Source organism: Cydia strobilella, chromosome 4, assembly GCF_947568885.1.
Source record: "Cydia strobilella chromosome 4, ilCydStro3.1, whole genome shotgun sequence".
NCBI classification, from domain to species: Eukaryota; Metazoa; Arthropoda; class Insecta; order Lepidoptera; family Tortricidae; genus Cydia; species Cydia strobilella.
This window is the reverse complement of record NC_086044.1, coordinates 10,480,806-10,506,757: the sequence shown is the minus strand read 5'-3', so window position 1 is coordinate 10,506,757 and position 25,952 is coordinate 10,480,806. Positions and strand designations below refer to the sequence as shown.

At 37.0% G+C, this 25,952-nt stretch overlaps 3 protein-coding genes across 3 annotated transcripts in view; 1 reads left to right on the top strand and 2 right to left on the bottom strand.

The window, feature by feature from the left end:
- Positions 1 to 2,577, bottom strand: part of LOC134740617 (chromodomain-helicase-DNA-binding protein 7-like) — a 48,850-nt gene extending 46,273 nt beyond the window's left edge. The window contains exon 1 of the mRNA XM_063673149.1: positions 2,322 to 2,577. The gene's annotated coding sequence lies outside the window, so the exon portion shown is untranslated. The remainder of the gene's footprint in view (positions 1 to 2,321) is intronic.
- Positions 2,578 to 2,782: 205 nt separating this feature from the next.
- Positions 2,783 to 4,253, top strand: LOC134740579 (WD repeat-containing protein 82). The gene has a single exon (XM_063673100.1). The coding sequence runs from the start codon at positions 2,925 to 2,927 to the stop codon at positions 3,870 to 3,872; it is 948 nt and encodes a 315-aa protein (XP_063529170.1). The 5' UTR covers positions 2,783 to 2,924; the 3' UTR covers positions 3,873 to 4,253.
- Positions 4,254 to 6,675: 2,422 nt separating this feature from the next.
- LOC134740610 (ras-related protein Rab-14) lies at positions 6,676 to 24,266 on the bottom strand. The gene is made up of 5 exons (XM_063673141.1): positions 24,133 to 24,266; positions 22,343 to 22,452; positions 21,613 to 21,793; positions 13,433 to 13,615; positions 6,676 to 10,923 (listed from the first exon to the last, which is right to left on the bottom strand). The coding sequence occupies exons 2-5, from the start codon at positions 22,446 to 22,448 to the stop codon at positions 10,752 to 10,754; spliced, it is 642 nt and encodes a 213-aa protein (XP_063529211.1). The 5' UTR covers positions 22,449 to 22,452; positions 24,133 to 24,266; the 3' UTR covers positions 6,676 to 10,751.
- Between the last annotated feature and the right edge of the window lie 1,686 nt (positions 24,267 to 25,952).

The window sequence follows — 25,952 nt, the reverse complement described above, 5'->3', positions numbered from 1 at the left end:
TGGCAACTTTTTATCAGTTAATTTCATTTCAAATATGATTAACCTAATTCATTTTCCTGGCATACTGCCACTTAAGGGTTAATCATTGTATTGTATTGTATTTTAACTACATAGTAGTACTTGTCCCATATAAATCAATAAAATTTTCAGATTGATCCGTGACATTTGAAAAAAAAAAAAATGTTTAATGTTTTCTTAATTTATGACAAATTTCAAATTTTTTATTATATGTGTAATATTAAAATATAAGCGAAATTATATTTATTTCCATACCTATACACCATAGAAAAGAGTAACCTGGCAGATTTCTGAAATTGAAATTGGTTGGTTGTCTTCTTTAAAGAAGACAATGACAATTCTTGTGAAAATTTGTTTGTGAAATAACTTAATAGCCGCGTACTGACTGACTGAGCGAGCAGCCTCGCGAGGCAAATCCTCGGTCAGTCAGTTCGTGCCTCGCTCGAGGCAAACGCATGTCCGGCCTCGGCTGAGCGTGCCTCGGCTCGAGCCGTGCGTTGTCGGTTTTTGTCCATGCTCAAAGGCGCCTCAGTACGTTTACTACGTTTGCCGCGCTCACTCAAGACGGTTGTTTTGCCTCGGTTGTTCGTCGCATGTTAGCGTCATGGATAAAGAACAGTGCCTTAAATTAATACAACTATATGGTGAATATAGACGATTATGGGATGCGAAATGTCCCGATTATACTATAGAGGATGACTAAGAGAAAATGCGCGAAGAAACATAAGCCAGGAAATGAACATATTTCCCTTTTCTTTTTTTTATAAGCTGTAGAATTATTAGAAAGGTGGCAACAGCTTTTCGAATGAACGGCCTCATGACACGGGCGGTGTCTGTGCGACTTCACGTTAAACTGAGCGCTCGATGTTGGCTCAGCCTCACCGTGGCTCGGCTTTTCCGCGCGGCAGCCTAGTGCAACAAATCCTACTGATCGAGGCTGCCTCGCGCGGCAAATGTTGCGCGGCAAACGTCCGAGGCTGCCTGGGAATCTGCAAGGGAAGCCCTTTATAAGGCTAACCCTTATAAGCAATATGCAAGGTGTTGGTGAGCGGATGATAAGGGTTTTGTAAGGGTATTTGGGCTACCGATTACTCAAATGTGGTAGCTTTATATAAGGGCTTTTAAAAGCAAAACAAAGGGTTTCGTCTGGCAAAAGGTATGGTGAGTTAAGCCTTATGCAATGCAATACCCTTATAAAACCCCGATAAGGGATAGCGGGCCAGTCCCTGACGACAACAAACATCTATTTGTACTTTTTTCTAATGCAGAATCGAGGATTTTAAGGTGCTGAGGTTTGAAATGTGTAAGTTAAAAAACTTACTTATTTGTGGTAATGTTTTTTTAAGAAAAAATGTGCTGTGTGCAGAAAACACACAATTTTTTTTTTTTTCTGAATTCGACCAAAAGTTACATAACATTATGTTGTGGAGTTAAATAAATGTATTTTCTTTGTTCTTTCTATTCTCATTAACCAAGTTAATAAAGCACAATGGGAAAATTTTCATAAACTGATATGTAGATGTAAAAATTGCTCTGTTTATTAATAATATTACTTACCTCTTATTAACACTACTTGCTAATTCCGGGAAACCTCTAACGATGATAAATCTCTTGATTTCTGTCTTCATAGATGCATACTAGCTTGTATGACTAAGGGGAAAAGCTATACGCTTATGAAGTAAAAACATATAGCGATATAACTTTTTCCTTCAGTTATACAGCATGTTCCTGGGTCTTGAATGTAAAAGCAGGGAACCGTAAACGCAAACTTAAAAAACCTTATTTATTAAGAATAATCAGTAAGTTAACTTATTTAAAGTTAAGATTATTTTTCTTATTTTTACTTTTCAAGTAGTTTTAGTATATAAAAAAATATGAACAAGATAAACGACAAAAATGCATGAACATATTGTATTAGAATAATATACAAGTTGGCTTACTCCTTTCCTAATTCCTGTAATTATATGGAAATGTAATTATTTTATATAAATATATATTATATTCGAATAACACACTATATAATTACACATTATATAATTTAAGTAGCTTCAACTTCAATCACTTGTAACGCAAAAACATAGAGATGTATATTTAATTCTATATGTCCAGAAATGAGTGCATTAGAAAGGTAACAAAGGTAAGGAAAGCTACAGTTATACGTAGATAGATATAGTGTAAGATGATGCTTCTTATAAGTAAAAGCCGACTGCATAATAATATAGCCCAAAGCCCAAAAGTATCTATACCTCATAATTTTCGATAATTCTCATAAAAATAACATAATTTACTAAGCTAGTACTTACCGAAAACGCCACACAACAAGGTTGATCTGTGATCACAAAATGGATACCATATTCTAAGAAACTGGGATCAATTAAAATGCCTATAGAATAAAGCTAGCTACTGTGTAATACTACAAGGGCAAAGCCTTTAACTGTTTTCTAACGTATTAATGAGATTCAACTCTTAAAACTGCAGTAAAACTCGCACCACTATGTAACAATTACGAACGCCATTACACTCCGTCCATTTTGATTCCCAAGTGTTTTTTTTTTCATGAGCGCCTGTGATTGAACTACACATCTCATTCGGCCATATTGAGGAGATAGCAGCCATAGACCACAGAATAACTAATAGTACTACCGTCATAGACCCAGGCGAGCAGAGACTAGAATTTTGTTTGCTAAGTTGGCTAAGCTGATAATGTGCTTGAAAAATTTCGTTTTGTGCAAAGACTGTTTGTTACTTTACCTGTGGAAACATAAGTGTCTGTCAATCAAAAGTGGTGTGCGCTACAAAGATGCTTTAAAATTTGTATTGCATTCTCAAAACAGAAGCTTTTGCAATTATTACATTCTTTTAAAGAAGGCGATTAAACAAAACCTGGTTACGAGAATCTGTTACAAATGATGAAACTAGTCGATCAAGTCGTACGGAGTTTTAAGGTCGCTAAGGTGTTCAGGGAAAATACAGACAAAATAAACAGTATAGATTTTTCACCGAGTGGAGAGACGTTAATATCGTGCAGTGAAGATGATCAGATTGTTATTTATGATTGTGAAAAAGGCACTCAAATGATAACGGTAAATAGTAAAAAATATGGAGTTGACTTAATACACTTCACACACGCTAAAAATACTGCAATCCACAGTTCCACTAAAGTTGACGACACCATCCGATATCTTTCTCTTCACGACAACAAGTACATCAGATACTTTCCAGGCCACACCAAAAAAGTAGTGACCCTATGTTTGTCACCAGTGGAAGACACATTCTTATCAGGCTCTTTAGACAAAACATTGCGTTTATGGGATCTGCGCTCACCAAATTGTCAAGGACTGATGCACTTGTCAGGACGACCTGTGGCTGCCTATGATCCTGAAGGGCTAATATTTGCAGCTGGAGTCAATTCAGAGAGCATTAAGTTATATGACCTGAGATCATTTGACAAAGGTCCTTTTGTGACATTCAAACTAAACCAAGAAAAAGAATGTGACTGGACAGGCTTAAAATTTTCCCGGGATGGAAAGACCATGCTGATAAGCACAAATGGATCAATTATTAGACTAGTGGATGCTTATCATGGCACACCACTACAAACATTTACGGGCCATCTAAACAACAAAGGTATTCCCATTGAAGCATCCTTCAGCCCTGACTCCCAGTACATATTCAGTGGGTCTACTGATGGGCGTGTTCATGTGTGGAATGCGGACACGGGGTACAAAGTGTGTGTCCTGAACGGTGATCATCCATCCCCTATTCAGTGTGTTCAGTTCAACCCCAAATTTATGATGCTAGCATCCGCATGTACTAATATGGCATTTTGGTTGCCCACTATAGATGATGTTTAAATATGTGTACTTTGATATCAATTATTTAATTATGTAATTATTATGGAGTTATTGAATTAAGCAAAATTGCGTCATACTGTATTACTGTAAGGATAATATGTAATAGCAATGTGTAACAATACAAAATTGTGAAGATAAATAATACAAGCTATGTAGCTTGTAGTAATGCATGTGCATTACTTCAATGTTTTAAATACAGTATTGTAAGCAGGAAGTTGTATTTAGAACATAACTACTTAGTACATGCATTTAGTTTTCATTCCATGTAAACATATAATTTGTATTTTAACTATTATGTAAGTTCTAAATTTACCAAAATATGGATATAGTGAAATGCAAAGTCCCTGATTTCCCTTTTATAGAAATACAATTTCAACACTATCGCTTTGATTTTATTTAACATCTTATTACAAATATATGCCAACTAAAAGGGTACTTATTGTCGCTTGTAAGTAAGCTACTTCCATATAGCTTCAATGTGCAATCTATAAGAATGCTATTGTCCATCATATTCAATGATATTGCTAACAAAAATCAATATCCATTTTTTTGTAAAATGTGATAAGGGCCCTCCACACTCATGCGCGAATCACGGCGCGAAGCCGCGAACGTAAATGTGGCGTCAGACTGTTCACGCCTTCGCGCCTATAGCTCCCCGTTTTTTGTCGGTTTATTAGCCCGCGTCAAAGGAGGCGCGAAGCGCGAACTGGCAAGACTCCACATTACACACTATTTTGACTTATATGTGGCAAGATAAATAATATGTTGCTCTGTGGTCTATGAACGATTAATCGGTCTTTGGCGTTGAACCTACGGTGCGTATATATCGGTCATTGGTGTCCAAAAGGTTAAGTCACGTCTAAGCGGCATATAAACTTGCTTTTTTACTCCAGAGAACATTTTAAAGTAAAATCATCTATTACGACCCCTTATTAACTTATCAATAAAGTTCAAAATCTGCAAACTTTCAGTCTAGTTGTTAGATAAAGGGGTACATCTGTACATTATTTGAAAGAGCTTATAGTACAGCGGCCAGATGGCCTAAAACACCATTCGATGTGACTGTACAGTATACTACTACATAGTAAGTGGTATCGTTGTGTTCTGTAGACTCTACTGAGTACGAAATAACAACTTGTCACTTTCTAATAGTGTGGGGTATGGATGGTATAGAAAGGATGCCAATCTCTTATGGCAGAATTGTTGCAAAAGTGACCGCTTTCAGCTTTAAATAATAGTTCCTAATCTCTCCGGTGGCGCTAGGTAGGCTCTGAGACCAAAGAGTATTGTAATATATAGGAGACTCTATGACATGAACCATAGAGGAGCAGCAGGGGCAGCAAATAACCCGACCAAATTACGTAGGTTGTTTCTGGTATGTTGTCAGGAATGTTAAAAACGTGGTTTTAATTTTGTCACATTGCGTATGTTCTGTCCCTCACGGTCGCACGGGTGCACATCTACATAAAATACTAGGTGTATGGTCTAGGTACTTCAGTGTATGGTGGCGCCGCCTATTATATGGATGGTATATATAGTCTCCATGGCCTATTTACTGTTTTTTAGTGTCACTTTTTGATACATGAAGATTCATTTCCTTACCTCTACCTTCCATAGTGTGGGGGGATAACTGTGACGTCACAAAATCGGCAGTAAAAAGTTTTAACTTTTTTCTTTTAAACATACCATGTGGGGTATACCAAATGAAAGGGCACTGTGAGTAGATTACAAACATATAACATAGTCTAACATTTTCACTACTTGGTCTAACAAATTATTAGAAAAAGCTAAAAAATTTCACAATCCTGAGTTGATTTTGAACTGCTCTAAATTGAAAATGCCTGAATGGATTGCATCTCACTCTCTCATTAAACAAAATGTGAGACGCAATTCACATTGTATAGCTGAAATTGGTATTCCATAAAAAAATAGTTTTGAAATGTACAAATTAGGGTGGTCCCTAAGTTTTACATTTCAAAACATTTTTTTTACACGAAAATAACTCACTTTACCGGTTTTTTTCGTATGACATCCCTACCAACCCATCAGTGAGCATCGCCCCTAGGCAAATTCAAACTGTACTTACCCACGTTATTAATTGTTTTGCATTAGGTGTAAGCAATAAGAATCAGAATTGTATAATGTGAAATAGTACCTATACATTGTGCAACGAGGTGATCAAGGGGCGCAGGATATTGGAAACAATGATTCACGACAGCCGCAGGCTGGAGTGAACTAAAGACCCGAGTTTGCAATGGGGAGTTACACACAATGTTTTTCATCACACTTGCGAACAAAAAACTATCATTCGTCCACCATATTGACACTTTTGGACAGAATCTATGACTCCCGCGGGAACAATATAGTAGCTGGGGAACCGGCGATGCTAAATGTGTAGTTACTCGAGCGTCGTAGACCTATTGGAATCGAAAACTGGTGGTTTGGTCGTTTAGGTCCAAGTTATTGCTACGACGGCTAAAAGTGGTAAAGGTAGACTCCACGGGGTAGCAAGATATCACTCATATCTTAATCTGACGCTTGGGTAACTACGAAAATCCCCTTTTGGGCTCCCCAACCATAGGCCTTTTACCTCTTCAGTACACCTGCATGAAATAAGATCTTTTTGTAACAAAAGTGTGAAGAAAATAAAATTTTTAGCTCCTCCACTAATAAAAGGGTGAAATGGTGGTTAAAAACTAGCACGAAAATAATATGGAGATGGAGGATTATTTAAATATTAGGTACGGAATTACTTATCCCGTTTCCCTTATATCAATATCAGAAACAGGAAAAGAACAAAGTATACACTGTACAAATAATATTTATTTAACACGTAGTTACACATAATAATTATGTCGTAAGTAGTACCTAAACTACTAATAATCTATGAAATTTATTATATTAGACGAAAATAACTGATTAACTAGTGTATAACATTTTGTTGAAAAAAAAAACGTGCATATTAAAGGGCGAAAAACCACTAGAGTACATAAATCTAAAACGTGACTATTCAATAGTTATTTGTTTTACAGGGGGGCAAAGTTGTTGTTTAAGAGGCCGGTGTCGATGTTGGAGCAAAAATGTAAAATTGATAGATTTAGTCGTTGAAATTATACAAGTTTTGTTACGTAATATCTAAATAACAAGTATTGGTTTCTATTAGCACGTCTTCTCATCTTGCCTTTTAATAATGAGGTCGCGAGCATGCGTCACCGGTAATATATGAAGAGAAGGGGCAGTTTTTAAAAATTCATCAAAAAATTATGGTGGTAAATTATACAAATTGATGTATAAGAATAGTTTCAGCAAATGTTGTAGATTGTTTAAGTATCAAAATTACGTTGAAATTAAGTTGATTTTCAGAGAAATGGTCACTTGTTTTGAAGTAATTTCTGGACAAAATTGAATTCGTTTAACTTTCATTTCCTCGAACTCTAAGTCATATAACAAAAATGTAATCTGATAAAGGTCAAGTACAGAATATGTGTAATACAAATTTACCATTTTTCGCAGTCCAAACTATACGAAATTTACAAATAAGAGCGACAAAATCAGTGCTTTACGCGCGTTTACCCACACGTCCGTCAAGAAAAAAAATCATTACTAATTTAGTGAGTCTGTTTTCAAAAAAAAATTCTGTAAAATGGCAAGATGAGAAGACGTGCTAAGAGTAACCAGTACTTGTTATTTCAATTAGGTAACAAAAGGTATACAATTTCACAGACTAAATCTATCAATTTTACATTTTTGCGACTAAAATCGACACCGGCCTCTTAACCTCTCGTGCCAATATTGATACCCGAGCAAGCATAAGATTCCAAATTTGAACCACGAGCGTAGCGCGGGGTTCGAAAAGTGGAATCTTGAGCGTTGCGTTGCGAGGGTTTCAAGGCACGAGGGTTAAACAAATTTTGCCACCGAGTGAAAACACAAAGTTTTTTTTACCACACCTCAACTCAAAATTTGCATTATAGACCGCGGGCCCGGAGCATATATTGTCAGTCATCGCCTCCCGGCTGATACTTTGTCAGATGATAGTTTAGATGCTGTCATGAATTAAAAATAATAATCAGCCGGTTGTGTCGCGGTAGAAAGACCGTCAGTTGATGACATGAACATGTAGAATTTTTTTTTTACTTTGCCACTGTCGTGAATAAAACGTAACTTTCTCATTAGTTATTGAACAACCAAGAAGGTCTTTACCAGCTGGTGTGGTGAAAAATAACATGAAACCTTTGCTTTCTTTTCTTTAATGGGTAAATTTTTCCATAACACGTTTTACCTCCACAATAAAGCAAGAAACATACATGTATGAAATTGTAGAAGCGACTGCATGCAATTCGATACATTTAGGTTTTTAAAGTGATGTGGATGACCACGAAAAATTATAAAAGCGACCATTGACTCTGACTTATATACTGCACCACCAACCACAACAACTAACTATTTCCACTTAGACTGTTATAGTCTGTCAAGCCATTTCCGTCAGTAGAAAAAAGCGGCAAATTTAAAAAATGTTGGCGCCAAGCGTTATCATCCCATAGAAAATTTGAATTTCGCACCTTTTTCTACTGAGAAAGTTGTTTGACCAAAGACCGGCTACATGTGCCATGGATATAAGAGTGGCATTCCACCTATACAATTTATTTGTCCAATGTGCATTGCGTCTCACATTTTGCTTAATGAGAGAGTGAGACGCAATGACATTGGGCAAAGAAATTGGAATACCACCCTATCGTACTATTTTAAATGCAATTTTGGAACGTGACATTTTTCTAAATTCAGCATCTGAAATGGTTCTTTTTACAAATTGTGACCAATTTTTTTTTCATTTTATCTTGGTATTTTTATTTTGCAACTTATTAGGTACTATAATTAAGCAATGGATTTTTCTGATGTAATTATGGATATAACGCATTTTTAGATTTCGGATAATTTATCCTGTAACGGATTTGAAAATAATCAATATACATGGTTCACAATACCTAGCCTATACATAACATAATAGGTTTATGCAGTCCGCATACCGCATAGGTACTTATGTACTTTATTTTTTGAAAGTATTGGCTAGTACTAGTAGTACCTCAACTTACACACACGTGTGTTTGGTACTTTGTAATTCGATTAGAAATCTATCGTTATCTAAAATATTTGTGATAATTTTCATGCATCTTTCAAGTTATTAAATGTACATTTGTGAATATAAAATAAAAAAAATGGTTAAATGATACATTTCCTTCTAGAGGGCGAGGCGGAGCTAGACGCTTCTTCGTAGAAATTTATTCAGTGATGAAAATAACATAGGCAGTCAGTATTTTTCTCGCCGATCGTATGAAATTTTACAGTACATATATATATGAGATACATTACTGCACTAGTGCGGTAATCAGCATTTTACGTGCCTATGTCGAAAATTTAACGGGCCATATGTTGTATAGATAATTTCTTAATTTTCGCACTTGTATCGTAATGCGTACTATTCCGCCCTAGTAGTCTACCGCGGACTTTGAAATTCGAAGTTTCTGTATATCTATTTCTGTCACTCCTGCATCGCAAAAGTGATAGAGAACTTAGAATTTCGTTGTTCGTGGTAGATCCCCATATCTTTCGCCGGAGAAGAGGAACCTTAACAGTGAAGTTTTCTTAGCTGTATAACATCCAGTTGTAACATAAATATTGTAATAATTTTGTTTTGCCATAACAATTAATCTTCCACTTAATACCGCAATAACTTTTCATGAGATACAACATGCCATTCATTTTAGCCATCTCTCAGCCTTAAACAATTTCATGAATATTATGATTTTGGTTCGGATAAATAACACGATTCGCTACTTTTTGTTAACTCGGTAAGATAACTGACATTCAAAATAAACAATGTTATGTTTAATCATTTGTGTTTCTTACTTCTGTTCATATACATGGTTCAATAAACATATTAATACAACACACAATAATTAAAAATGGGTAAAAATGACCAACTTATGTATACGAATCCCTTTCTGACAGCTTTGCCCTCTGGCTTCGGATGAATGAAAAAATATGAAAACCCCTTTTGTTCTAAAGTAATGCACCATGAACCAGTGATTGATTTGGAATGTAAATAAGTAGAAACAGAATGGGACTCGGTAATACTCTTATTTAAGATCTTATATATTATTATTTTAAATACTCTAGTTAACTTATCGATTAAAGTATGACATCCCAAAAGCATTAGTGCACACTGATGTGTGGAGATGTACCTGCTGGCTGCCACTCGTGATCGTGACACATATTACATAATACTAGAACAGAACCGCCACTCCCATACAAAAACCGAAACTACTATTCTACCACAATCTTTCCTTTTGAAATGAACTTGTTGAACGGATTGCTCACTTATCTCACTAATCTTTAAAAATAGGTTAGCCAATTTGAAATTCATTTCACAAAAATACATGGTCGCATACTTTACGCATTCCCTGACTATATATTAGCTAAAACTTTTAGAAAGCGGAGGTTTGATTTTTGTTTCTAGTGGCGCCTTAAGATTTTCTGACGTTTCATAAAGAGAAGTCGATTTGTCGGGATGGTCGGAGAGTGGGTTCCGGCCTCCGGGCCGCTGGCCGTGGTCGTGTCACGAGTACACGGGTCAAAAACTTTTTTAGTATGAGTCGAGGTTAAGCGTCTTTCCTGTAGATATCATAAAATAAACAGACTTGAAAGCCTAATTTTAGTAGTTTACATTATAGGCATCGTAAAACCTACTTTTTAAAATTTGTATGGTGAATGTCTTAGAAAAAATGTAGGTACGCAAACCGTTAACTTTCGCAATGTCCGCAGAAAAGAGGCCGGTGTTCCCGGACGTTTCTGACCCAGTACCCAGTCGCTGTTGGCCAGTTAGCAGGCGCAGTTGTCCTTGGCGGCGGGCGGCGCGGCCAGCGGGCGGCCCGGCGACGCGGGCTTGTGCTGCACGCCCGACTCCGCGGCGTTCAAGTCCAGCCTGCCGTCTTGAATACTCTGATATATCTTTTTAGCGGTCTCCAAGAATGCCTCCTCTACGTTCTGGCCACTGTAGACAACATTACCAAAATTAATTCAGTTTATAACCAACAGTTTGCATAAAGATTCCAAGATGCCGCTTGGTGTACCTACAGCGCCAATAGTCGCGAGTCGCGACTGCTCGCGCTTGACTATAGAAAGATCCGCCAGGGAAGACCTCTGTATATGTATAGGTACACCCCGACTCATTTCTAATAGAGATGTTTTATTTCGCGACTATGATATATGAGAAAAAAAAACCGGCCAAGTGCGAGTCGGACTCGCGCACGAAGGGTTCCGTACCATTACGGGAAAAACGGCAAAAATATCACGTTTGTTGTATGGGAGCCCCATTTAAATATTTATATTATTCTGTTTTTAGTATTTGTTGTTATAGCAGCAACAGAAATACATCATCTGTGAAAATTTCAACTGTCTAGCTATCACGGTTCATGAGATACAGCCTGGTGACAGACAGACGGACAGCGTAGTCTTAGTAATAGGGTCCCGTTTTTACCCTTTGGGTACGGAACCCTAAAAATGGCTGTCTTTCTGTTTTTAACAACTCTGGAGTTGAACTCTTAGTAGTAAAAACTATCTTAATCTATACTGTGGAATATATAACGCTCAGTCAACCTAACTTTATATTATGTTTCTAATTTTATTATTTATTTTGATAACCAGATAACCACACATTATTAAGGTAAAAATGCTGCTTCGAAATGTACATTCATTTAAAAGATTTACCACATCATGCGTGGCCGGGTTTCATCGTGTACAGTCTTTAATACACAATGGGGGTCAATAATGGACAAAGTTCACAGACAGCTAGCAGAGAGACGGGACTCGAAATCAATTTTAATAAGACAAAAATCGTGACAAACACCAAAAAAATTCCACTTATTATCGAAGGTATCGAAATAGATATATGATGTCCTCCCAGACGTATCCGTCGACGGCGACATCCTGACAAATAAAATAATAAAATAAAAAGGGTCTTAACTATTACGTGCGTGGGCGCGAGCGTGGCTTGCAAATCCAATTTTTGTTTTGAAAATGCGACAACACAAGACACAGTAGAACTGCCCAGATGCGTTGTATGTGTAATGGTAGGAGGGCTTGGGCCGAGTTTTTCGGAGCTGGCGTTTGGCGTCAAGATCTTCAAGTCGGGTGTGTTCAAAGTTATCAAGACCCGCAGTGACAGCAGTTCGCCAGTCCGATCTCCGAGATGCAAGCTCCTCCCACGACTCGCATGATATGCCGGTGGCCAAAAGATGGCGTTTCAAGACATCCCTGTAGCGCAGGTACTGCCCACCAGCCTTGCGTTTACCTGAGGCTAGCTCAGAGTAAAATACTGCTTTAGGCAGTCTCGATGGTGCCATACGTACAAGGTGCCCACACCAACGCAATTGACCTTTTATGAGTAGACATTCCATACCCGGCATGCCCGTTCGACGAAGAACCTCCGAGTTTGGAACACGATCCTGCCACTTCAACCGCAATATTCCTCGGAGACATCGCAGATGGAATGTGTCTAGACGGTTAATGTCTCCTTTGTATAAATACCATGTCTCCAAAGCATAGAGCAACAGAGGTAGAATAATTAATAATTGCTCTATAGACGGCAAGCTATGTGTGGAGGCTAAGATCGTGCGATTTCCAAACTCGTTGGTTCAGACCGCCAAAGGCTGCAGACAGAAGCAATAATGAACTCGAAGTAGAAAGAAGGATAAAGATTGCGTGGAATAAATTTTGGAGTCATAAAGAAGTACTCAAGAGTAAAAATTTACAGATTAATTTTAAAAGGAAGATTATGGATTCGTGTCTGCTTCCATCACTTACATATGGCGCACAAACTTGGAAATTCTCGAATAAGGTAAAGAACAAAATAAAAACGTGTCAGAGAAGCATGGAAACGCAGTATTACAAACATAAAGAAGATACAAAAAATTAGACATACACTTATTAGGAAAAAAACAAATGTGATAGACGCACTAGATTATGCCAAAAAGTTGAAATGGAAGTGGGCAGGCCACGTCGCAAGGATGGCAGACAAAAGATGGACAAACCGGATAACTATGTGGCCCGGACCAATAGGCAAACGCAAAGATGGAAAACCTTATATGCGATGGTCGGATGACATTGCAAAAATTGCTGGCCCAAAGTGGACTTTAACAGCACAAGACAGATCGAACTGGCACTCTCTGGAGGAGGCCTTTACCCGAGAAGGGGTTCTTGCTTCGTAGAAATATGTTAAGTAGTACTATAATTCAATTTTAATTTAATTTTTGTAGGTATAAAAAAAATGATATTACGAATACATTTTAAAAATCATAATTATGTATGGAATATACAAAAAAATGGATGCTAACATTGTAACAACTGTAAACTGCAAGAAATAAAAGGCTTTTTTATTTATTTTTATTTTATTGAATGGACAAAGTTCGCCCACATTGATTTTCTAAAACAGATGGGGCGAGTTTGAGGCGAACTGCTAGTCTAAAATAGGAATTTAATCAGTAAAGTTAATATTTACTTACGTTTTGGCACTTGCTTCTACAAACATCAGGCCATTTTCATCAGCAAATTGTTTGGCTTCCTCGTATGTTACGTCTCTCTGACCGTCCAAGTCGGACTTATTGCCGATCAAGAATATCACAGTGCTCGGGTTGGTCAAATTACGTGTGTCGGTTAACCAGCTGCTCAAATGATTGTAAGTGGACCTGAAAGTAAAATGCATAAATGTATTTATTTAATCGTATGGTATGGCAACATATTGTACAAATAGAAACAGTATAAGGCAGGGCTCGGAACCGGTATTGAAATATCGGTTAATTTCGTTCCTAAACCGTTATTTTATTTCGTTCATTAATAAGCCAGTTAATTGATGGAACGCGAACTTTAAAAACCGGCTTAACCGGTAAGTTCTCTCTTCTTACCGGTCAGTTGTGAGGACGATTTTTTTTTTCGAGGAACGATATAATAACGGTTAATCTCAGCCGTCTACAATTCTCCGAATTCTCGATGTTGACTTGACATTGCTGTTGCTTGCTGACTGAATTGTTTATTTTTTATACTTTTTAGGCGTGTGACTTTTGACTGTTAGTGTGTAGTGTTACATTTAAAATGGATTCACAAAGTTTTAAATACAGTACCGGCCAATAAAATATCACCTCCATGTTTTTACGGCATTTTTATATTTGTGAGTGACTTCCACCTCACTGCTTTAGGTAGTCTAGTAGTATTCCTTTGTACGGGCGATGAGAAAAATTGGTCTCATGAAATGGTTTTTTCATAGAGGTTTTTTTTATGTATTTTTAACTTCATTTTTTACTAGAGGTTTTTTTACTAATAGGCTCACTATCCTATTGTAATTCACAGTATTTCATTGCAATATTCATCATTTATTTGTATAAAACTAGCTGTTGCCCGCGACTTCGAACGCGTGGATTTGTATGTTGGTGGTTATATAAGTCTTTTACATGAGCATAGAATATTATGCAGCCAAAGATATCAGTAGGGACGGTTAATCATTGGTTAATAGGTTATAGGTTTTCGCGGGCTTGGTTTCCGCAACTCGACGTTATATAATGCGCCTATTTTGCGTAATGGGTTGACGGCACTACTCTTGCCAACCCAACTCTTCCAGGAAGCCTAGCAGACCCTTGATGTTGCCGACGACTTCTGGGAGAGACCCCGGCGAACCGAGGTATTGTGCCCGGTATTCTGCCACCCCTGGACATTCGAGGATGACGTGGCGTGTCTATTCTGCCTCCATGCATGCCCTGTAAAGGGGGCTATCTGTAACACGCATGGTTAGTAAGTGCTTGTTTAGTGGGGCGTGGCCAGTTATGGCTCCAGTTAGTAGCCGGAGCTGTGGCCTCTTCAGCAGTCGCAGCCTCCGTGACAGACCTGGGTTGATCGTCTGGAGGGCTTCCTTCGCCTGTCTGCAAGTACCTAGGTTAGTCCAGTAGTGTTAGTGTTTTACCTTGGTGTTGTGTCGCAGCATGTTCCGGAGCCAGGCATATGGCAGAGGTAGGATAGGCTCCGGTCCTGCCATCTTCAGTTCCGAGCCTCCTCTTGCTAATATTTGGTTATATAATCATTGGTTAATAATTATACAATGCATGAAATTTAGCTTTCACAAACTACGAAGTTTCAAGCCCCTAACTAAAAAAAAATGTTCTCGATACCCACTCAACCCTCTCAGAAGATGTTCAAGGCCACTACTTTTTTTTTAATGTTCGCTTCCGATGCAAACTTTATTAATACAAACTTCAAAAACGGTCAAATCAGTTTTCGTCTATTTTAATACCCTTTTACCAAGTTCCTACCTTAAAATAAAACTTGTACCACATATAAACTTACATCCCCTTTTTAACCCCCTTAGGGGTTGAAGTTCTAAGAACGTTGAAACAACTGTTTTTATTATCTTAAACAATGCTTTTCTAAAGAAGAAGTTTCGAAGCATTTGAAGAAGTTTCAAAGCATTTGTAATAGATTAAAATTTTCACCCCCTTTTTAACCCTTTTAAGAGATGAATTTTTAAAAACGCTTAAATTACTTTTCTTGTATTCTAATAATATGCCTTTATACAAAGATTGAAGTGTCGCACTCAAAAAAAGGTTTGATCTCCATACATATTTTCAACCCATTTTTTACCACCTTGGGGGATGAATTTTCAAAAATTCTGAAATTAGTTATCTTCTCTTTTCATTAAATATCTTTCTACGAAGTTTCAAGTACCTGGCTTAAAATAAAGTTAGGACCCCTACAAACTTTCAACTCCTTTTTAACCCCTTTAGGGGAAGAATTTTTTAAAACCGGCCAAATGCGAGTCGGACTCGCGCATGAAGGGTTCCGTAGCGTTAGGCAAAAAACGACAAAAATATCACGTTTGTTGTATGGGAGTCCCACTTAAATATTTATTTTATTCTGTTTTTAGTTTTTGTTGTTATAGCGGCAACATAAATATATCATCTGTGATAATTTCAACTGTCAGCTATCACGGTTCATGAGATACGGCCTAGTGACAGACGGACAGACAGACAGACAGACAGCGGAGTCTTAGTAATAGGGTCCCGTTTTTACCCTTTGGGTACGGAACCCTAAAAACGCTGAAATTACTTTTCTTGTATTCTAATAACATGTTTATACAAATATTCAAGTCCCGGCACTCAAAAAAATGTTTGACCTTCATACAAATTTTTAACCGCTTTGCACCACCTTAATGGATGAATTTTCAAAAACGCTGAAATCAGTTTTCTTCTCTTTTAATGAAATACTTTTTTACGAAGTTTCAAAATTCCTAGCTCAAAATAAAATTGGAACCCTATACAAACTTTCAACCCCTTTTTAACTCTTTTAAGGGATACATTTTAAAAATCTCTGATATTACTTTTCTTGTATTCTAATAATATGCCATTATACAAAGAATCGAGTCCCGCACTCCAAAAAATATTTGGTCTCCATACAAACTTTCAACCCCTTTTTTACCACCTTGGGAGATGCATTTTTAAAAACGCTGAAATTAGTTTTCTTCTCTTTTAATAAAATGCTTTTTTACGAAGTTTTAAATTCCTAGTTTAAATAAAATTGGAATCCTATACAAACTTTCAACCCCTTTTTAACGCTGTTAGGGGATGAATTTTAAAAAACGCTGAAATTACTTTTCCTGTATTCTAATAATATGCCCATATACAAAGTTTCAAGTCCCGCACTTGAAAAATGTTTGATCTACATCAAGCCCTATTTCACCACCTTAGGGGATGAATTTTCAAAATCGCTGAAATTACTTTTCTTGTAACCTACTAATATGCCATTGTACAAAGATTTAAGTCCCGCACCCACAAAAATATTTGATTTCCATACAAACTTTCAACCCCTTTTTCACCACCTTGGGGATGATTTTTTTAAAACACTGAAATTAGTTTTATCGTTTATTTAATATAATACCTTTTTGCAAAGTTTCAAGTTCCTAGCTTAAAATAAAATTTGAACTCCAAGACAAACTTTCATCCCCTCTTTAACCCCCTTAGGGATTGAATTTCCAAAATCGAAGAAATCCCTTTTTTTTGTAATCGGCTATTATGCCTTTCCAAGAAGTTTCAAAGCATTTGTAATGGATTCCAACTTTCAACCCCTTTTTAACCCTCTTACGGAATGAATTAAAAAAAAGCTGAAATTACTTTTCCTATATTCTAATAATATGCCCATATACAAAGATTCAAGTCCCGCACTTGAAACATTTTTTGATCTCCATACAAACTTTCAACCCCTTTTTCACCACCTTAGGGGATGAATTTTCAAAAACGCTGAAATTATTTTTCTTGTATTTTATTAATATATCTTTTCCCGAATAATTCCTAGCCTAAAACAAAAAATTGAACCCCATACAAACTTTCATCCCCTTTTTAACCCAATTAAGTGTTGAATTTCTTAAAATCCCTTCTTATTTCTTGTACACAATATAAATGTAACCTGTTGTGCAAATTTCAACTTTCTAGCTTTTGTGGTTTCGCCTCTGCGTTGATGAGTCAGTAACAAAGTCAGTCACAGAAACTGAATACTAAATTTGTTGGTTTCCAATAAATAATAAACATTATTAATAATATTTCTTTCTATAATTAATATAATTATTTAAACTGTTATAAAAAAGTTATTTTATGATAATTATATACTTATATGTAGTATGATTAGTATGTATAAACGCATGTAAAAACACTAGTTCTCATTATGTATTTAGGTATAGTAATATTTATTTAACGGAACGGAAGTATTCAAACCTGAGAGTAGACGAAAAAATCAAATTATCTTACCGCCTAGCAAGCTTGCCATAGTAAAAAATGGTCCCTTCTATCGATGTGTCAAAATAATGAATAAAATCCCCGAAATTATTAAACAATTAAGCGACATCAAGTTATTTAAAAATAAATTAAGGAAGATACTTGTCGAGAAATGTTATTATACCATAGATGAATTTTTTGAGGATCAATATTTAGCGAACATGGCATAATATACTACTGGATTAGAATGAATTTATTATTATTATTTGTATCTCCTTGGATATCACGGGCCTATAAATCCCGGTCTTTTGATAGGCTTGCGTGGGGATATAGATCCAACACGTAGAGGCCCCTTGGAGAGCTTTAATGTCATGTAGAATGCCTGCTGGAACCCGTTCACAGGCGCAACAATAGACACCCATGAACCGGTCGCAGCAGGCATTGGGACTATTGCAGAAAAAGTGAACAGTATACCGGTCTATGGATTGAAGTTTGGGTGGACAATGAGACTGGGCTATTGTAAAGAACTCCGGACACCTGCCATAACAATGTTAATACACGTTATCGAGGCAGGTGGTGACTTGCCGCTGACTAGATGGGCCCCTGAAACTGCCGTCGTGAAGACGACCAGGAGCAACACCGGTGTGAGCGGCTCAGGGGTGTCGAGAGGTGTGCGCCGCTTTCTACCCAGTGGCTGTTACCAGCCACTGTGCCAACTCGCGTCTTATGCATCTTTCACTTCCACCCCTGGAGCATATAGCTCTTACGACTCCCCTCTGGACGGCCAATGAAGGCAAGCCAGAGCTAAGAGTCCTGCGGGTCCCCTTGGGGTCCACTCCGACCGACGAAGACTCGCCGGAGACGGAGACCCTGACCGACTCTCTGGAGCACTCGGGTCCGTGGGGTCGTCACTCCCCAACAGCTCGCCACAAGCTGCCCTATTATTATTATTATTATTCTAATATAAAACGAATTGACATGCACAACTTATATAATTATAAAACAACCTATCAAATTGCTCTTATGTTTAAATTAAGTTTAAACCTAGTGTTGCATGATAATTATTGTACTTAATTGTAATTTATTTAGTTATTAAGTTTAGTTGTTAAGTAACATGTCCTATATTGTATGCCCTAGCAGGGTATCATGTACCTACTAAAACTAAAATGTAAGACCTTAATGTACTGATGAACATGATAACAATGGATTAAATGAATGAATGAATGAATGAATAAAACGATTACAAAATAGTCATATTTTTTTGAAATCTGCGCCCCCAAAGAATTAAAAAAAACTATTTGTTAACAAACAGGAAAAAACTAACAAACATACAATAATTACAAGATAACTAAAATATATTGAACACAAAAATACAATATTCGGTGCAGCACGATGTGTTCGTCACAGCAAAAGGATTCCTACTCAGCAATACCCTTCGCTTTTTCGATCAAAGCATTGATATTCTGCCGGACTGCCGGTTACAAATAATAAAACTCGTTTTAACTTGTTGCGACATTTTCAATTTAACCGGTTTATTTCGAACGAAATAAGAACTCAAGAACGAAATGAGAACGAATTGGTGTAAACCGTTATCTCAAAAGAACAGTTCTTTGTTCTTTAACCGGTAACCGCAAACGGAAACGAAATCCTTTTCGTTCATGGGCGAATGAGCGATAACGGTTTGAGCATTGAGACCGGTTTCCGAGCCCTGGTATAGGGTAAATAGTAATTAAATGTCTACACATTACTAAACTTGTCACTTACCAGACAGTCACTTTAATGCATAAATAAAATACGCAGTGTGTATTGTATGGGCGTGCTCGGCTCACGATTGCTTAGAGGGCCTATCGCGAACACCGAAGTTCGCAAATTGCAGGCATCTTTCTCGTTTACTCCAATTGAGGCGTAATTAGAGTGACAGAGAAAGATGCCCGCAATTTGCGAACTTCAGTGTTCGCGGTAGGCCTTCTGAGCGGTCATTGTAGTATTTTTCAAACTCGATGGGTACGGTGACAGGTGTCATTTCCATATAATTTATTATGACCTTAAAACGACAAATCTCACAAAATTGTATTGAGATGACATCTGTCAGTTTTTCTGGTAAACTTTAAAGGTAAAGTTTGCAAAATACTAGGTAGCACAGTCTGGTGAGCGAGGAAGAGATCGCATCATCGTAGCCCAACGTAAGGGAGGGACAAAGTAAATTCAAAATCAGTTGTCTTTATATTGTATAGGTTTTAAATTGGGGAGCAATCCTAGGGGGTCTCGGCATAAGTCATAATAGGTATTTATAGCGCCAGTTGAACCAACCTCGCATTAGGCATTTTATTGATCAATAGCTATTTATGCAACAAGTGCGGAAAGTGTATGATTTCCGACGAGTGTATAAAGGAATACGAGTCGGAATAGTACATTTCGATGCTAGTGCGGAAAGTATGTCATTACTTCACGAGTACCGAGATATCTTGCCACGAGCCGTAGGCGAATGGCAAGACTCGGGACGAGTGAAGAATGACATTTCCGCACGTGTATCGAACGACGTTTTTTAATACAGTTGCGAAAAAATAAGAAAAACAACAAGTAAGGAACGGAATTCGAAACTTTTATATTATTAATTCTGTGACATCATTGACATTGACATTATGAAGAAGTGTTTTTCTAGCTTTTATTCGACTAGAATAGATTTTTTTATTATTATTGAACCCACTTCAATGAGTTTTTTTTTTTTCAAATGCATGTTCTATAAGACAGAAACAATTGTAAATATTAAAACATTGTACTATTATTACCTAAATATCGTTATTTATGATTATTTGTGTATCGTATATTTATAAAAACAATATCGAATGTTGCCTTTGGAAACTTAAAACATTCTTGCAGTAAGAAAATACGCCTCTTCTTTGACAGGCGTTCCGTTCCATTCAGACAACTTATTAAGAACGGTTTTTCAACATTAAAAAATAAACGTGTTATAATACTTATAATGATGAGAAGGTAAGTAATAAAATATGAAATATGCATATTTTTCGTATTCTTACATTAACAGTAGGTTTTTATGTTGATTACGACGTTTAAATGAAACTAATATTAACACTTATCAATATCTAGTCATGAATTGGAACAAGTAAAAATTTAAAAAAATTGGAAAAGTAAAAAGCACTAGTTCGCGAAAACCAACTTTCCGCACGCTAAACAGACACGGAAAGTAGCACTTTTTGAGCAACTGTATAAAAAAACATCTTTACGCACTTGTATTATACAATGTTATCATGGCAAATAAGTTTAATTATTAAAAGGAGTGTTTTAAATCGACACGAGTTGCGAATTACCTATTCGCACGTGTATCGTACAACGTTTTACAGTACATATGGCCCTTTAAACTTTCGACATATGCACGAAAAGTGCTCTTTACCGCACTAGTGCGAGAAAGTAGCACCATATGTACTGTAAAAAAAAACTGAAAACAAAAAGCACTAGTGCAGAAAAGTAGTACTTTCCGCATGATATGGCTCCGTAGGAAACGCACTTTTCGAGCACATGCATTGTAATAATACATACAAACACTTCGACGTTGATTGTTCAAATGTACACACGGACAATCACAGTACGCACTGTACAGCAATAGTAGTTATGCTCTAAGCAGGCGAAGAACCCACGTAGCGGCGTGGCACCGCTTCGCCGCGACGCGCGGAACGGCGGTGGCGTGGCGTGAAGTCTTGTATCGCGGTGCATGTGATCCGCCTCGACCGAGCAGACAGCGCCGCTACACCGCGCGGTAAGGCGGAGGCCGGCGCGGCACGTGGTGTGCACAGTCTAGGCGGATTGCCTACACCGTGATGCAAGTTTTCGCGCAGCGCCTCAACCGTGCCACCCGGCGCAGCAGTGTCACGCTGGCGACGCTGCTGGTCCTTCGCCTAAATATGGGTCTTTCTTACCTTCTCGTTATATCATACACCATGAGTGCCCCCGCAGCTCCTCTGTAATAAGAGCGAGTGACAGCTCTGAACCTCTCTTGTCCAGCTGTGTCCCAAATCTGTAATTTGATTTTTTGTCCCGCTACTTCAATTATCCGGGTGCCAAACTCAACACCAATTGTATGAGGGCAGTCGGCCATAACTGCAACAAAACAAAAATAAAGCTTTAAAAAAGAGCATATGCCTTTGCAGTTGACATGGTTTAGGAAGACTAAAGAAATTAAAAAAGGTATAAAAAATTTATGGTCTTCATTTCTCAGGTCTTCATTTGAAATGAAATGAAGACCTAAGACAAAAAACAAAAGTGACCGACATACTCACTAAAATCAGCAGAAGTGGAGATGGACTGGCCACATGTTGAGAGACAGGCGGGAAAAATGTAGCAAAATAGTAACGGATTGGTATCCAAGAGGTTGTACACGGGGCCAGAGGAGACCTCGAACAAGATGGGAGGATGAACTCAAACTCACAGCGGGCCAGAACTGGAGAAGAGTGGCCCACGACAGACCTCAATGGAAAGAGCTATAGGGGGCCTTTGCCAAGTGGCACACTGAGCTACGGGATATACTCTAGCTCAGAATAAAAGGGCTAGATAGATAGATAGATATAAATTTATACCTTTATGGTAGGAACCAAAGAATATAAGATAATATATTATTAGCACTGTAATCCTAAACCACACTACACTTACATTTTTTCTCTGTGAACTGATGCAACAGGCATGATTTGCCAACTCCCATATCTCCAATTATTATATATTTGAATATATAAGAATAATTGTACGGTCCTGATGTCATCTTGCTGAAAACAGAAATATTACATCACAATAGCCATAACAGAAGTAGAAAGAAGACTTTGAATATATTAGCTAGGTGGGCGTTCAAATATTACGTAACACAATTTTCGAAGATTCATATGTCAGCATCGTACAGTGGAAATCCGTGGCCTCTGCTTACCCCTCCGGGAAATAGGTATGTATGTATTTTAATTAATAAAAAAAAAACATTTTTACGTAACACCTTGTTCCAATCCCCCCTCCCACCTCTGTAATGTATCGTAACGTTTTACAAGACCAGCCAGGCTAGCACATGATTGGCGCGAGAGTATCTCGCCGCGACATAGACTACCCGTCCCCCTTTAATTCATACAGTTAGTAAAAGACGGGTAGTCTATCTCGCGGCGACATACTGTCGCGTCAATCATGTGCTCGGCCTACAGTCAACTAAGCAACTAAACCACTTCGTGTTTGGGCTCGTTTGATTTGTCATAGGTACATTTGCACTGGTCTATGCCAAGAGCAACCAGACAAGACGTCTGTGGAATAAGGCTAGCAGTAAGTAAATAACATTTGCACTGGATTTAGTATTTTCATACAAAATATCATTTTTTATTAGGACTTTAAAATTTGATTACAGACAGTGTTGTTATGAATGTTTTCAATTGGATCAATATTGTGTAATCCATCATTGTAGTGCGAGTGAGTGGGAAAACGTGGTAGAAAGGATCTGCATACTGAGCTTGCACAGCGCGTAACAACAACACCAAAACGTGAGAACGCTCTTAACACAAAAATACAATAAGCAACAGAAAATTGTGTTTAAAATCTTATTTTCAGATTAGTTTGAAATTAACAAGATTGAATCGGGTGGGAAACAGTAAAAGTACTCTGTCACAACATAATTAAATATACAAGTAACTGCCCCGCTGGCAAAAAATTCACAATTAAAATATAATGTGCTTTATATACACATTCACTTTTAAACAATATGTATGCTTTTCATCATTAATTATGTTCTTACTCATGAGATATATGTTCTGGAAACAAGCAAGCAATGACCGAAAAGTTTTGTACCATCAAAAGTGTAGTAAGCCAGTAATACAACATCCTACTGAATACCTTAAAAGGGTTCAAACAAACCTTTGGGTTTCGATCAGAAGTTTTTAAATTTTGTTTGTTAACTATAATGCTACTCTACTTAGTCAAAAAATGCTAGTGTATTGTACATTTCAACAGTTAATTATAAGAAGAAATATCATAAGTTATCAAACAGTAAAGTCTGTAAGCCAGCCAAATTTAATGAAGCACAAGATGAGGCTGAGGAAATACTTATTACTTTATTACTCAGCATGTAAATATAAAATAAGAAAAAGTAAGTATGTCCTAATATCCTAGTTCTAGTCGCTTAATGGGATTTCCTAACCAATCTACGTTTTATTGTATTGTAAGTCTAGTTATATAAAACTCATTATTTAGTGCGATATATACTGCATTTTATGCATAAAACTTACTGAAATGATGTGTATAAAATAATTAGTTGTGGTATTTCCTGAAAAACTTAAAGCACTAACACAAATAGGTTTACTAGACACAACAAAAGGCGTATACAAGGCTTGTCACAGTAATTGATTTAGTAAAACAAATATAGTTACTAAATCCTACATGTGGCACAGGAATATCTAAAACTTTCAAATTGTACTTACATTTTTCAATTATTAAAAGAAAGTGTCAATAATTAAAACAAAGACTTCCTTTGGTAATTGCCGTAATTTTCTATTTTTTATAAATCGATGTTTTCACCACTGCCTCAAAGAAACGTCATCACTCAACACTTGACAGTAGAAGTAGAGCATAGATAATTAGATAATAAATAGCTGCGTTCAGGATAAAGCTCAAAAACCACGAATAATAAGCCTAAAAGTAACTATAGTTTGTCAAAGGACTGTCTCATTTCAAACATTTACTGCCAATTTGGTTTGACCAACTATGATAAATGGCCAGTACACGCTATTCCTAGAACCGCTTCAAGGTCGCGGTCCTGTACCAGGGGGGGACAGTCGCTTAGAGAGCCCTTTATTTTATTCGAAAAAATAGCGTCATCTTTATTACTTGAAAATGAAAAAATGAAAATGAAATTGAAAAATGATTTATTGGGTACATAACAGGTTTTAACTAGGATCGAAACAAGAACCTTCTTTTAAGTAAAAAGATAATTGTGCCAGAAGGCTCCGCTCTTCCATTAAGTACAAGGTTTACCAAAATTATCTTAAATTAAATTATTTTAAATCTTAAGCTTATACTTATTATAAGGTAAGATAGGTACATTAGGTACTTTAGATTAGAAACTAAGTTTAATTTAATACATATTATATATATATATTTTTATTTCATTTTTATTTTATATAATATTACCATGAATTTCTATTTCTATTTCTATTTAACATGCTTGTGCTTGTGCATATGTGTGTGTGTGTGTGTGTGTGTGTGTGTGTGTGTGTGTGTGTGTGTGTGTGTGTGTGTGTGTGTGTGTGTGTGTGTGTGTGTGTGTGTGTGTGTGTGTGTGTGTGTGTGTGTGTGTGTGTGTGTGTGTGTGTGTGTGTGTGTGTGTGTGTGTGTGTGTGTGTGTGTGTGTGTGTGTGTGTGTGTACATGTGGCATCTATTTGAAACTTTTAAATTACATTATTGCAAAATGGATTCAATTTCTACGTATGTTAACTTTTTTAGATATTCAATAACGATTTTTTTACAGTCATATAGTTGCTGTGGGTAAATGTCAAGTTGCTCGTTAATGGTGTTATATAGTTTAGCAGATTGATAGTAGGACTGTCTTTTGGCAAATTTTAAGTTTGTTAGAGGCACTGGTGCAGCTTTGCGCTTTCTCCTGCGAGTTACACTACTAGTGTTGTACTTTATTGTTGTGTGTAGTTTTGTGACACATCCTAGAACATAGAGCTTTCTTACAGATAATAAACTAGATTCTTTGTACAACTCATCAGTCGGATATCTGTACGGTTTGGAAAATATTACTTTGAGCAGACATCTTTGGGCTCTTTCAACCTGTAAGAACTTGGTTTTATTGGCTCCACCCCAAATGGGAACACAGTACGTCACAATTGACTGAGCTAGTGAGACATATATTTGGGTGAGTAGTTGTTTAGACGCAACATGTTTAAGGATTTTGAACAGCCAAATGAGTTTCCTGATTCTTCCGTTTAGATATTCGATATGGTTGTGCCAGGAGAGCCGCTGGTCCAAAATGACCCCAAGATATTTAGTCGAGGAGACCTTTTGAATACTTGACAGGTGCATATCTGAGAGTTAACTAGATTACATGTGTGTATTTTTATTTTAAGATCAATGGGCGGCTGTGTGTTCGCGTACTTTGAAAAACATATATAGTTAGTTTTATCGGTGTTAAGAGTAAGTAAGTTATGACTCAGCCACGTAGCTATCCTGTGTAATCCATTTTCAGCTTTTTCATACACCGCGTCCCACGAGCTGCCATTAAAGACTACTACAGTG

What these genes read in the sequence shown, in the direction of transcription:
- LOC134740579 (XM_063673100.1), top strand. Translation starts at nt 2,925, where the DNA reads ATGATGAAACTAGTCGATCAAGTCGTACGGAGTTTTAAGGTCGCTAAG.
- LOC134740610 (XM_063673141.1), bottom strand. Translation starts at nt 22,448, where the DNA reads ATGACATCAGGACCGTACAATTATTCTTATATATTCAAATATATAATA. An exon ending in GTGTATGATATAACGAGAAG is followed by an intron (nt 13,616 to 21,612) that starts GTAAGAAAGACC and finishes TTTTACTTTCAG; the next exon opens with GTCCACTTACAATCATTTGA. An exon ending in GTAGAAGCAAGTGCCAAAAC is followed by an intron (nt 10,924 to 13,432) that starts GTAAGTAAATAT and finishes TGTTGTCTACAG; the next exon opens with TGGCCAGAACGTAGAGGAGG.